Source organism: Paramisgurnus dabryanus, chromosome 21 (genome assembly GCF_030506205.2).
Source record: "Paramisgurnus dabryanus chromosome 21, PD_genome_1.1, whole genome shotgun sequence".
NCBI lineage: Eukaryota > Metazoa > Chordata > Actinopteri > Cypriniformes > Cobitidae > Paramisgurnus > Paramisgurnus dabryanus.
The window spans coordinates 3,602,806-3,615,994 of record NC_133357.1 but is presented as its reverse complement, the minus strand read 5'-3'; the positions used below and the strand labels follow the sequence as shown (position 1 = coordinate 3,615,994).

At 35.1% G+C, this 13,189-nt stretch overlaps 1 protein-coding gene across 2 annotated transcripts in view; it reads left to right on the top strand.

The window, feature by feature from the left end:
* Positions 1-13,189, top strand: part of acap3a (ArfGAP with coiled-coil, ankyrin repeat and PH domains 3a) — a 78,133-nt gene that overhangs the window by 25,846 nt on the left and 39,098 nt on the right. For both annotated transcript variants that reach the window (XM_065285283.2, XM_065285282.2), the window contains exons 2-4: positions 1,715-1,772; positions 7,082-7,201; positions 8,699-8,752. In XM_065285283.2, coding sequence (XP_065141355.1) covers positions 1,715-1,772; positions 7,082-7,201; positions 8,699-8,752 — 232 coding nt within the window. The remainder of the gene's footprint in view (positions 1-1,714; positions 1,773-7,081; positions 7,202-8,698; positions 8,753-13,189) is intronic.

The following is a 13,189-nucleotide window of genomic DNA, read 5'->3' as shown; positions in this document are numbered from 1 at the left end:
CAGGTACTTTGGGAATTTAATAAGAGGGGAAAGTTGTGCGATATGATTGCCAGTGATGTTGTTAAAAGATCCTGTTAAAAAGTAAGGAGAACCGTTAGGATTTTTTGGGCCGATGCCGATACCGATTTAAACAGACAACTTCTGGCCGATACCGATGCCGATACCGATATTAAACACTTGTATTCAATACTATACCATTGGTCTATTAGCTAGTTTATTTCTGCATCAAATTATTTTTACTGAACATGGATATGATCTAATTAACATTCAACTGACCAACATAATAAGGGAGGCAAAAATTAAGCTAAAACAAATATAAAAAGACAGCATGACAAACTTCAAAGCTGGTTTTTGCTATTCAGCATTTATTTTATTAACAACATTAACTCATTTTTACATATAATGGATTTCTTTATGCATTTAAATAATAAACAATCGGTATCAGCCTTTCTCGTGCTATTGCCGATATGCCGATGGTTTCAAATTCATCAAAAATCGGCCGCCGATACATCGGTGCATCACTAGTTTTATGTGTTTGTTTTGAGACAAAATAAAATTTTAGCAGATTTAAAATTCACATTAAAATGTTTTCTTAAGAATAACATGCACTGATTATGTATTCACTAAGAAAAGTTTTTAAGAAGGTAAATATTGTCAACATAAATTTCATGTCTTTAAGCTACATTGCTTTTTTGCTGTATTATCCCAAGATAAAGATGACACAACGGATTCTCACTATTTTGTGAGACTGCTTATCTCATTCATACATTTTAGTACGATTCGCATTTTTTGTACTTTTGTTTCACTTTGTGCAGTTTCATACAAACTAACTGGCGTGACATTTAATGACATTGAAAATGTGAAAAAACAAACATCAAAGATTCAATTACCGTGTTGAACTCATTGCTGCTCAAAAGTAGAGCATGACAGATAAGACAGGGTTTGGATGCATGGGGCCAGCCCTCGTAGCTGTTGCTATGGTTACGTGTTGCCCGGGGGTAACGTGCATCCGTTTTGAATGTGCCATGTGTGATGAACTGACACTGTGAAGGGAGAGAGAGAGCAGATGTCCTCCAAACCAGCGGTAACACATCAGGATTTTGTTTGTTTTGTTGTCAAAAATAAGGTTGTCTGATTTAAAAGGGTGATGTCCTTAAAAAAAATGTTTATCTGAAGTCGTTCTCTTAAATGTTTGAATTTGTTCTTGGAGATGACAATATAAATGTGCCAACATATTATTTTCTGTAGAAGTTATTTAGCTTTCTATAAAATATTTTGTAATGGATTACCTGAACTAAATATCAAGGAAAGCAATCAATAAGATCCCAGCATAGATGGGAACTCGTTCACTATTATTTCAAATGTATTTTTAGGGTAAAACATCAGGAAGACAACAACAAAATTCCCTTATTTTGCATTTGACGTTTGATTGTGCATCTCCAGTTTTACCCTTGACTTTAGTGCAGTTTTTTTTTACTTTTTTCAGGCGAACCCCCTTGGCCTAAATTATGTGCTTGAAGTGCCCCCTCGCATCAAACACATCACGCATGCAAAACAGAAAAAAAGAAACCAGTAGATGAACTCTCTTTTTAGAAATATTTCACAATTTTGCACAGAGAGATAAGAGCATTCGAGGCTCAGTCATTCCTGTCATTGATCTGGGTTCGATTACTGAGTTAAAATGACTCATGTCATTATCTTGCTTGTGTTCCAGGGCAAATATTGATGAGGTGGAGACTGAAGTGGTGGAGATCGAAGCCAAGCTTGATAAGGTAAGACATTTTAAAGCTGTTAGTTGACCTTCTGACTGTAGCTGACCAGTTTGAGTCAAGCGTGAGAGTATAAAAGCTTAATCGTTTGTTAGAGGTCATGCTAAATACCCTATAGGATCCCTATAACCAAACATTACTCGGATGGTTTTACAACAAGGTCAATTAGCCAGGTTAACCTCAGGCTTACGAATTGATCTCTATGTGCACAGCAAATGAAAATAAATATTTTTCTCCGATACATTTTTAGGTTTATTTCTCTCTGTGTAAGATTAGAGATGTGTTGTGGATTATTAGTGTATTATTAGTATAGGGATGGTAATCCTGTTTAAATGATGTAAATCTGCTTGGCCTCCATTGACAGGAAGAGTAAAGGTCTCTCCATCTCAAATAATTATTTGTTTTGATGCTTATTTGCATTGAGTTCAATTCTGTGATGTCTTAAATGGATAGTTCGGCCAAAAATGATATTAAACCCATGATTTACTCACCCCCAAGCTGTCCGAGTAGCATATGTCCATCGTTTTTCAGACAAACACATTTTCGGATATTTAAAAAAATGTTTTAGATCTTTCAGTTGATTAAATGTAATGTTACGGGGTCCACGACCTTCAAGTCCAAAAAAAGTGCGTCCATCCTTCACAAATTAAATCCAAACGGCTCCAGGATGATAAACAAAGGTCTTCTGAGGGTAATCCGCGCGGTGTTGTTGTAGAAATATCCATATTTAAAACTTTATTAACGAAAATAAATACCTTCCGGTAGCGCCGCCATCTTAGTCGCGTCCGCATTCAGGATGAGAGCTTACGCAGCCTACGGAGGCTACTCTGCTGCTGCTCTGTGCCCCCGCCCTCCGAATTTGTCATACGTCACTAAGAAAAGTGCGTACACTACGCTAATACTCTCTCCTGAGTCTAAGATGGCGGCGCTACCGGAAGTTATTTATTTTCGTTAATAAAGTTTTAAATATGCTGCAGCTCCTGTATAAATGAGACGGTATCAGATTACTTTTAAAAATGTGTTATGTGTATAAATATTTACTGCTAAATAAACCTTGCAAAAGATTTCATTTAAGTAATCACAGCAATCTGTGAAAATTATTTTATAAACAAAAAATGTATGAGAATTAAATGTCTAAGCAATAAACAGGCAATTAATCATCATAATCGTCACAATTTATCAAACAATTAACCATCAGCCCAATTTCATAATCGTGACAGCTAGGCTTGCCGCGATAGTCGGTGAAACGGTGATAACCACGTCGTTTTGATATTTTCTTGTAATTAAATAATTTAGTTTCGTTAGAGAGAGCAAACACTTACAACTGAATGTGTCTGCTGCCTGAATTTAGCGGAGCTGAACACGCGTCACGTCACAGAGCAGCAGGTGTCAGATTTTCATTTTTTTCTGTCAGAGTTTGCGAGGCGAGCTGAATGACCAGATGATGACAGAAGCCGCGTGCTTACTCGTTTTTGTTATAATATACATATATGATGTTTAATATAAGCGAGATCGTTTTGTTGTTGTGTTTTTCATCAGGAAAAATATTAAACCCATCATTCAAGCAGCGCTTTATGGAGAAGTAGCCGGTTGCTCTGCTCGGGACTGGCGGGTTTCTGTGAGAATTACCTGCGCACATTGACTCAAGCACTTAAGTAAACCAGCTGTTGCACTCGCATTGCACGCAAATTCATATGCGATTTAACGCAGCTTACGCAAGCGCTGCATTTAAACAGTTGCGTAATTCAAAAGTGAAAGTAAAATGTGCACGTCTGCATGCGCATTTACAAGCCCCTCCCACCCGGTGATACCGGGATCACAGAGTTTGTGACGCGCCGATTAACCGGTGGGAAAATTATGTCACCGCGGCAATTCTAGTGACAGCTCTACATATCATAGCATGTAACAACGGAAATGTGTTTTATTTTAGAAATATTAATTTATGAAAAAATATAAAATAAAGTAATAACTTAAAAATGCATCCTGCTCTTCATTCGCCATGCTTAATTAATGACGTAAATCTTAATTTCCATTGTAATTAAGCCAGATTTCACAAAAGGTGTGCAAAGCTGAGCTCCTTTAGTGCTGCGCTCTTGGCAGGTTATGATTGGTTAAATGGTGAGCTTGCATCTGATTGGCTAAAGAGCTGTAAATATATGTATATGTGTGTGCACAAGTGTGTGTGAATTTGGCTACGGGTATGTGCATTGTGTTTTTTGAGTGAATTATTATTGAGATCATTCCAGCTACATATAGTGTGCATACTTCTATCCTGTGCGACTACTTGAGCTGAGGGAGCCAGCTAGTTCAAAAAAGCGAATATAATAAAAATGCAAAATCGGGTTTAATTTATTTGTACTTGTTTAACAACGAATACGTAAATTATTGTCACAGTTGTTTTGATTACGTCAAATGACATAATACAATGAAATAATATGCGTCTGAAATGCATTAATGTTTTAATGATAAAGCAGTGGGTACTTAAAATAAAGTACATAGTAATTCAGTCACAATATGTGATTTCGGACCCATTGCATGTATTGCCTCTATTTGTAAACATAGCTTTTTATCATGTGATCAACATAACAACAGCTGATAGTGATGTTATCGTGGATGATTTGATCAGACTCATGTGATTTTTCAGTTTTAATTCCTGCTTTCACAAACTATAATAAACAAAGTCATGCTTCGCTTGTAGCGATTCAGAACTTTGGCACAACATAAACAAATTTGTGTGGCTCGTAGAAGAAAGCTGTGCTAGTTTTTTCAAGCCGTCAGAGCGATGAAGAAACATTTTTGCCTACTTTGTTGTAGTTGTCTGGTTTTTGAAGTGCTGTGTGTGTGTTTGTGATTTACTGTGGGTCTGTTGAGCAGCTGTGTTGAACAATGACTCTCTGTTAGTTTGACTCATGGGTTCTTAGGAAACAAGTGTGGAAAATTAAGAGTTCTTTCGGTATTTTCAAGCTTTCGCACCAAGGCTGGATACTTTAAGCGACTGAGAATAGAAAAAAACACCTCAGGAAGGAAAAGGGAACATCAAATACAGAAGTAAACAGAAAGGGAACTAGTTATTGCTCTTTGATTCGAGTTTGACTCAAATTGTACCACCTCACACATGGAGCCCATCTGAACATCAAACTCATTTGATCTAAACAAACACACAGTCACATGTGAAAACTTCACGGTTCGGTCTGACGATCAGCGACACGTGCCAAAGTGGGACATTTTTATGTGGGACTTGGTCATTGGCACGTTAGTAAGGGGAGTTTCGGCACAGATGTGACCACACCTGTAGTGTGTTGTGTTTTGAGGAAATATCAGAACTGTATGTATTATAATAAGGGTTGCATGACATACTGATTTATTATCCAGATTAATTGCAGATTGCATATAAAATAGTGGTTAAGAAACCCAGTAAATCTTTTAAGAGACTTAAACAATAAAAGTTAATCATGAAGTAGAGAACCCAAGATGCTGAATGGCAAATATAGCAGTCATGACCGAAGATGTACTGTATTGTTGTTCATTGTGTGAAATTGGATTTAAAGGAAAACACCACTGTTTTTCAATATTTTACTATGTTCTTACCTCATCTTAGACAAATTAATACATCCCTATCTTTTTCAATGCATGCACTTAATCCTTGCACAGCGTGTCGTAAATGTGTTATCATTTAGCGTAGCCCCATTCATTCCTTAGGATCCAAACAGGAAAGAATTTAGAAGCCATCAAACACTTCCATGTTTTCCTTATTTTCCTAAGTATGAGGTCGAAGTGCTGCAAACTAAGTGCTCTTCCGCCTTACAATATAGTTCTCATTTTCATCAGCTTAAAAAATTTGATACGTTTTATTTTGTGCCACCATACTTACTTGTGTAACTACGCATGTAACAGTCTTTAAAGGAATATTCCATTTTCTTAAAAGAAAAATCCAGATAATTTACTCACCACCATGTCATCCAAAATGTTGATGTCTTTCTTTGTTCAGTCAAGAAGAAATTAAGTTTTTTGAGGAAAACATTGCAGGATTTTTCTAATTTTAATGGACTTTAATAGAGCCCAACATTTAATACTTAACTCAACACTTAAAGTTTTTTTTAACGGAGTTTCAAAGGTCTATTAACGATCCCAAACGAGGCATAAGGGTCTTATCTAGCAATACTATTGTCATTTTTGACAAGAAAAATAAAAAATATGCACTTTTAAACCACAACTTTTTGTGTAGGTCCGCTCCAGCGCGAGGTCACGTGTTACATATATAAAACGCACATTTGCGGACCATTTTAAACAATAAACTGCCACAAAGACATTAATTAGTATCAGTTGACATACAACAACGTAGGATGTAAACACTGGGGCGGAGTTTCGCGTTCGTCCTCTGTGACCTCTTGACGTCATGACGTATTGCGTGGGGTTAGCTGGCGCATCACGACCAGATCTACATGACGAGAAGTTGTGGTTTAAAAGTGTATATTTGTTATTTTTATTGTCAAAAATGACAATCGTTTCGCTAGATAAGACCCTTATGCCTCGTTTGGGATTGTTTATAGTCCTTTGAAACTCCGTTGAAAAAAAACGTTAAGTGTTGAGTTAAGTATTAAATGTTGGGCTCTATTAAAGTCCATTAAAATTAGAAAATTCCTGCAATGTTTTCCTCAAAAACATAATTTCTTCTCGACTGAACAAAGAAAGACATCAACATTTTGGATGACATGGTGGTGAGTAAATTATCTGTATTTTTCTTTCAAGAAAATGGACTAATCCTTTAAATAGGGAAAACATGGAAGTGTTTGGTGGCTTCGAAAATTCATCCCTGTTTGGATCCTAAGGAATGAATGGGGCTAGGCTAAATGCTAACACATTCACGACACGCTGTACAAAGGTTAAGTGCACGCATTGAAAAAAGATAGGTATGTATTAATTCATCTAAGTTGAGGTAAGAACATAGTAAAATATTGAAAAGCGGTGGTGTTTTCCTTTAAATATGGGGAAATATTTTACTGTAGCTCAGTTGGTAGAGAATTGCGTGCAAAGATTTTGGGTTCGACTCCTAGGGAACACACATATTCTGGAAAACGATAAAAGTGTCTGCCAAATGTAAATTTATATTAAATTGTCAAATAATTGTGTTCATTTTTTTACTGAGGCTCAGATTTTATTAATTAATTGAAATAAAGCTCTCTCTCTCTCTCTCTCTCTCTCTCTCTCTCTCTCTCTCTCTCTCTCTCTCTCTCTCTCTCTCTCTCTCTCTCTCTCTCTCTCTCTCTCTCTCTCTCTCTCTCTCTCTCTCTCTCTCTCTCTCTCTCTCATAGCTGGTAAAGCTGTGTGGTGGTATGATTGAAGCGGGCAAAGCTTATGCCACAGCTAACAAACTCTTCATCAATGGGATCCGGGATCTTTCCCAGCAGTGCAAGAAGGATGAGATGATATCGGTATGTGTGTGTGTCTGTCTGTGTGTTTAAAATTACACTTCATTGAGTCACAAAAGCATTAATAGTTCACCCAAAAACTGCATCATTGCTCACCATCATGTCGTTTGAACCCCCAATGTCTGTCTTTGTACTTCAGAACCCAAGCACACATTTAAAAAAAAGTGTTGTTTGGGGTTTTCTGGTTACAGTGGTGGTGAATGGTGACCGAGGCAGGCACCATCCACTGCTATAGTAACCAGAAAACCATTCAAACTTCAAAAGGACCCATAAGTGCTAAATAAATAGCTTGAATTATGTCACATAATTTAAGTTTCCTAAAGACATCCTCTACTTTCTTGTTGTGGATATCTGTGTTGTTACACATGATTTACAAGTAAACATCCCAAAACTGCCTAAACAACAGTTCAGAGATTGACGGAGAGGCACAGGTCAAGACTTTCATCAAATAATGTATAATAATGTTTAGTTTTCACCCTTTTGAAAGCCTTGAGGACACTTAAAATATAAAGCAATGTTCGGGTAAAGTTATTTAACACTAAGGTCCCTTTAAAGCTTGAAAAGGCGGGCACCATCCACTCCCATGGTAACCAGAAAACCCAAAACAACAAAATAATGACAAAGGGTAAACAATGAAGTACAGCGTAACACACTAACAAGTTCTCTGTTCAGTTTTCACTCCATGTGGTTTGGTGAGTAATTCACTGAGACAAATTTAAACCGATCCTGTAGCTTAACTGGTAGAGCATTGCATTATCAACACAATGGTCATGGATTTCATCCCCCAAAAAAACACGCATAATGAAAAATTAATAATTTAAATGCACTTTAAATGTAAATGTGGTTGGGTCTGAATTTATTTTAGGAAAGTAGCTGACATAAAGCCCTCTGGATGCTGTTTTTTGGGTGTTGAGACACTTTTTGACCCTGATTGGACATAGATTTAGTCAATAAAAAAAGAATGCCGGGATTTTTCTTTCTTTGCCAGTTGGGTTAGACTCATTGCCGCCATCTGTAAATGGTATTTGGAGTCTGTTTGGCTTCTCTTCCGTTATATCCAGCTGACTAATGTTGAGAATCTTATTAAAACCTGCTGCTATTTGCATTTTCCACTGTAAAAACATCAAGTCAGACCCACAATTACATTTTCATGTTGACAAAAATTGCCACGCTTTCATTAGAGACCTATCACAGGGTTATTTTCGGTGTCTAACAGACCCGGCGCTTTCCGCGATATTCATCAATGACTAATCGAAAATAAACATGCGATTCAATTACCGTAATCATAACATATTAATAATCTTAATAATAACATTATATGAATTCTAATGATGATGAACATGCTTTTAAAAGGTTGTACCTTTCCGCTAAAGTTCCCTTCATTTAATGTAATTTCTTGCACCATAACCATATATTGTTTTAAGTAACGCTTTAGGAAGTAATAATACTTTTGTTTGTCAGTTTAATGTTTGTTGTGAGTAATTGTGTGCTTGTTTACAGGAATGCCTGGAAAAGTGTGGCGAGAGTTTACAGGAGATTCTCAACTACCACATGGTACGTATTTCTCATTTTGTTCTCATCACTAGAAACAGCGGGACAAATCATCATCACAGTGTTATAATACGCCTTATTCAGCCTGTCGCTATTGTTTTGTACCGGGATGCTGGTCATTCAGCCATCAAAACACAGAAAATACATCACTTTACAAATTAACACAGGACAAAGAACCTCAGAATCATGGATTGTTGAAATAAGAAAGGACATATTACCTAATTTAGATATAAGATAGCCTGTTGGCTAATCATTCATTTCTAATCATTCACTTCTGTAAGCATGCTTACTTTTCTTTTAAAACACTAATGTAGTCCTATAACTAAGTACATATCTCTGATTTGTACAGATTAGGAAAAACGCAAGGCATGAATACGTTAAAATGTTAAGTTTTCCAACAGAAGCAGAATTTCGAACTAAATAACATTTGTACACAACTTTGGGGGTTAATATATGAAGAGTTTGGTTCCAAAACGCAATAAACGCCATTTTTGAAAAAAATGAGTTACTGCCAAAATCAGTATTATATCAGGTCAGTAGTTAAAAGTAAATAATTAATTTTACGCAAAATCCAATACCCGCCGTGATATTCTGTCATCTTTTCTCCCTTTTTTCCCAAAATGCGACAAACGCCACTCCTCCTTTTTTACAGAACGCAATAAATCCATTCCTGATATTACAGCGGACCATTCACGCAATGTAAACAAACATGGCGGCGCGCTGAGTACACGGAATCCTAATTTTCCTCATCTACTTTGTACTTCGTAATCAACAAACAAAACAAAATAATACTTTAATAGCATTGCTAAACCTGTGATGGTTTTCTGTGACGGGAAAGAAACGTAAGCCATCAACATCTAATAATTTCCGCGAGAGGCATTCGGCTGCTTGTTCTCCAGACAGCATCAAGCTTCTCATGCTAAAAAATTGACCCCAGAGGATCTTATGAAAAACTTTACATTATTTTACTCAAAGTCAACGAAAATCGAGCGGGACCAAAACATTTTACAGCTGATCGCTGTGAAAATGTAAAGAGACGACGTCAAATATAACCGCAGCAATGTGTTCTTAATATAACAAAGTAAGTGTTTTGGTTAATGCCATTAATGTTTATTTTTTAATCATTGTATACCTAGTCAACTAAATAAATATAAAATGGTAAAGATGAATGCACATTTATACATTGATTTAATAGATTTATAGCATTTTGAAATAAAAAACTCATGGATTTATTGCATTTTGTGGAAAAAATAATTCGTTTTTATAATAAATCTTTGAAAATCAAGTTATGGATTTGAATTTCTTATGTTTTTATAACCTAAAGATGCTATGTGAAAGTTTGTAACAGAAAATAGTGGTTTTCATCTTGTCACTTTCTTGGTATAGAAAACACGTTTTTACCGAAATTTGTCAAAATGGATTTATTGCGTTTTGGAACCAAACTCTTCATATGGTTTTATTCTAACAAGACTTTACGTAAACAGCTTATCAAGTAAACCACACATTATTCATCTCTTGAAAAAACATAACGGAGACAACGTGGAACATATTCTTATGTTGTATACAAACTGGAGGTGTAAAGACGGTTTCAGCAGTAACCACATAAACAACAAACATAACATCCAATGAACTTTCACAAAGAATCAATAACAATAGCATAATTTTAGAGTAGTTTATTTCTGATAATAAGCAAATAAATAACAAGTAGATTACCTTAGTTCATATCATAGCTAAAGCATATCAAAAACTACACTGAAGTAACTTTACTGTAATGTATACAATATTTACTACAGATCGGCTGCCAAACCTTTCTACACATAGCAGTGATCCATGATCGCCACTCATCTCATTTTTAGGATATCAAAGTATGTGTTATTTTCAGCAAGGTTTTTGTTCCAGAGTTCAGTTTAGCCACCAGCCAGACCATTAAACAAACACAGACCAGAAGTTAAGTTCGGTCCAGACCAATGAAAGCGTCTATACTTAGTTGTTGTAATAAAATATTGTATTGTTGCACTATATTGGTGTTTTAAAGAAAAGTAAACATGATTACAACATAGAGAAATTAGGGATTATCCAACAGGCTAATAACCTAAACTGATTTTATGTACACAATGCGCTATTTTCATGTAAAATTAGGTCATACACTGCAAAAATTGCCTTTCTTACTAATTTTATATTTTTGATTTAAAAACTAGACTTATTTTCTTCTGTGGTTTTGCTCAACAAGAAAAAGCATCTTAATTTAAGAATTTTTTTTGTTATTTTTACTGAAAACAAGACAAAAATACAAAGAATTTTTTTTCTTGAAAATATTTTTTGCAGGGTACTGTACTAAGATTTTTTTTTCTTGACACATACACTGCAAAAAAATGACTTCCTTACTTAGTATTTTTGTCTTGTTTTCAGTAAAAATATCAAATTTTTTTTAAATTAAGATGTTTTTTCCTGATGAGCAAAACGACCCAAGGAAATAAGTCTAGTTTTTAGACCGAAAATATCAAATTTAAGTGATTTTGTGCATAAAACAAGCAAAAAATCTGCCAATGGGGTAAGCAAATTTTTCTTGAATTTTTCTTGAATTTAGTGTTTAAGAAAAATGTTCAAGATTTTTTTGTTTACCCCATTGGCAGATTTTTTCTGCTTGTTTTATGCACAAAATCACTAATTTGATATTTTTGGTCTAAAAACTAGACTTATTTTCTTGGGTGGTTTTGCTCATCAAGAAAAAGGATCTTAATTTATGAATTTTTTGTTAATTTTACTGAAAACAAGACAAAAATACAAATTGTTTTTCTTGAAAATATTTTTTGCAGGGTACTAAGACATTTTTTTCTTGACACATACACTGCAAAAATTGACTTTCTTACTTAGTATTTTTGTCTTGTTTTCAGTAAAAATATCAATTTTTTTTTAAATTAATGTATTTCTTGATGAGCAAAGTGACCAAGGAAATAGTTTTTACACAAAAAATATCAATTTTAAGTAAATTAGTGCTTAAAACAAGCAAAAAATCTGCCAATGGAATAAGAAAATTTTCTTGAAATAAGTTTACTTTTTTATAAACACTTAATTTTCTTTTTTTTCTTTTCTTTTTTCTTTTTCAAAATGTTCTTATTCCATTGGCAGATTTTTTTGCTTGTTTTAAGCACAAATTCGCTCACATTTTATATTTCTTTGACTAAAAACTAGACTTACAGTATTTTTTTTAGGTCATTTTGCTCATCAAGAAAATGCATCTTAATTTCAGAATTTTTAGATAATTTTACTAAAAACAAGACAAAAATACTATGTAAGAAAGTCATTTTTTGCAGTGCATTTACTAAAAAGCAAAGTAATTTTGTGTATTTGGTATAATACAATGTGTTTGCATGGTTTAAAAAACGATTATTTTCCACATAGCCTACATTTTTGTAGCTCCAGATTTCCCTGTCTTACTGAAACTGTACTAATCTGTACGTTGTGAATTGGCCTGAATACCTCTGACGGCGTCAGCCTGAAAAGGTGATGCTCCTTACCATGTTTGAAAGATTCCGAAGAGTCTGAAGCGGGGAAAATTATGATAATGTCGTTTTTCTCTACATCATAAATCCTAGGAAGTACCTTTTGCATATTATTAATTGCATATAATATTTAAATATTTATACTGAAAACAAGACAAAAATACTAAGTAAGAAAGTCATTTTTGCAGTGTATGTCTCTTCTAATTTTAACAATCCACGTTTTCTGAGGTTGGAAATTTGTAAAACGTATTTTCTGTGTTTTGATAGCTGAATGATCAACATCCTGATACAAAGCAATAATTTTATAGCCCGCTCTGGACGTCCATCCCTCACAGCCTCGGTTTGGAATCAACATGGCGGCAGACTGAATAATACGTATATGCTGAGAAGTTAATGTGTTGATGTCACACATATTATATTATAACATGTATTTGTGTTGCACATAAAGCATAATTATTGCTATATAACAAGAGCACTCCTTTAACTATGAATAGGACACAATGCAGTGCTCAATATAACTGCTCTGGTGACATCGATGTCTGCTTCTCACCCTCACACATTAAAAAGTTTCCAAACACGGCTAAATTTATGATTACTACTAATACTCTTTCTAGTTTTTCTTTTGTAAGGGCTAAATGTCACTTGTAGGAGTGACCATGACTATTTTCATAAGCGTTATTTTCCAGCTGTCTGTTAGATGTTAAATGTTACCCACGCACCCCAGACCGGCCCCCTGTTGGCTCGCTGAGCGTTTGATGTGCTCTTTTAGAAAGCGTGTGTTTGGTCATTACAGAGGTCAGCGGCACCGCATGGAAAGTGACATCACAGATGAGGTTAATGGCAGGGGTCAGGTGTGTTTTTCGGGGAGGAGGTGAGCAGAAAGGCAACCAAGCAAACATATAAATGCTTGTGGGTCATGGATACAGAAAGACAGATA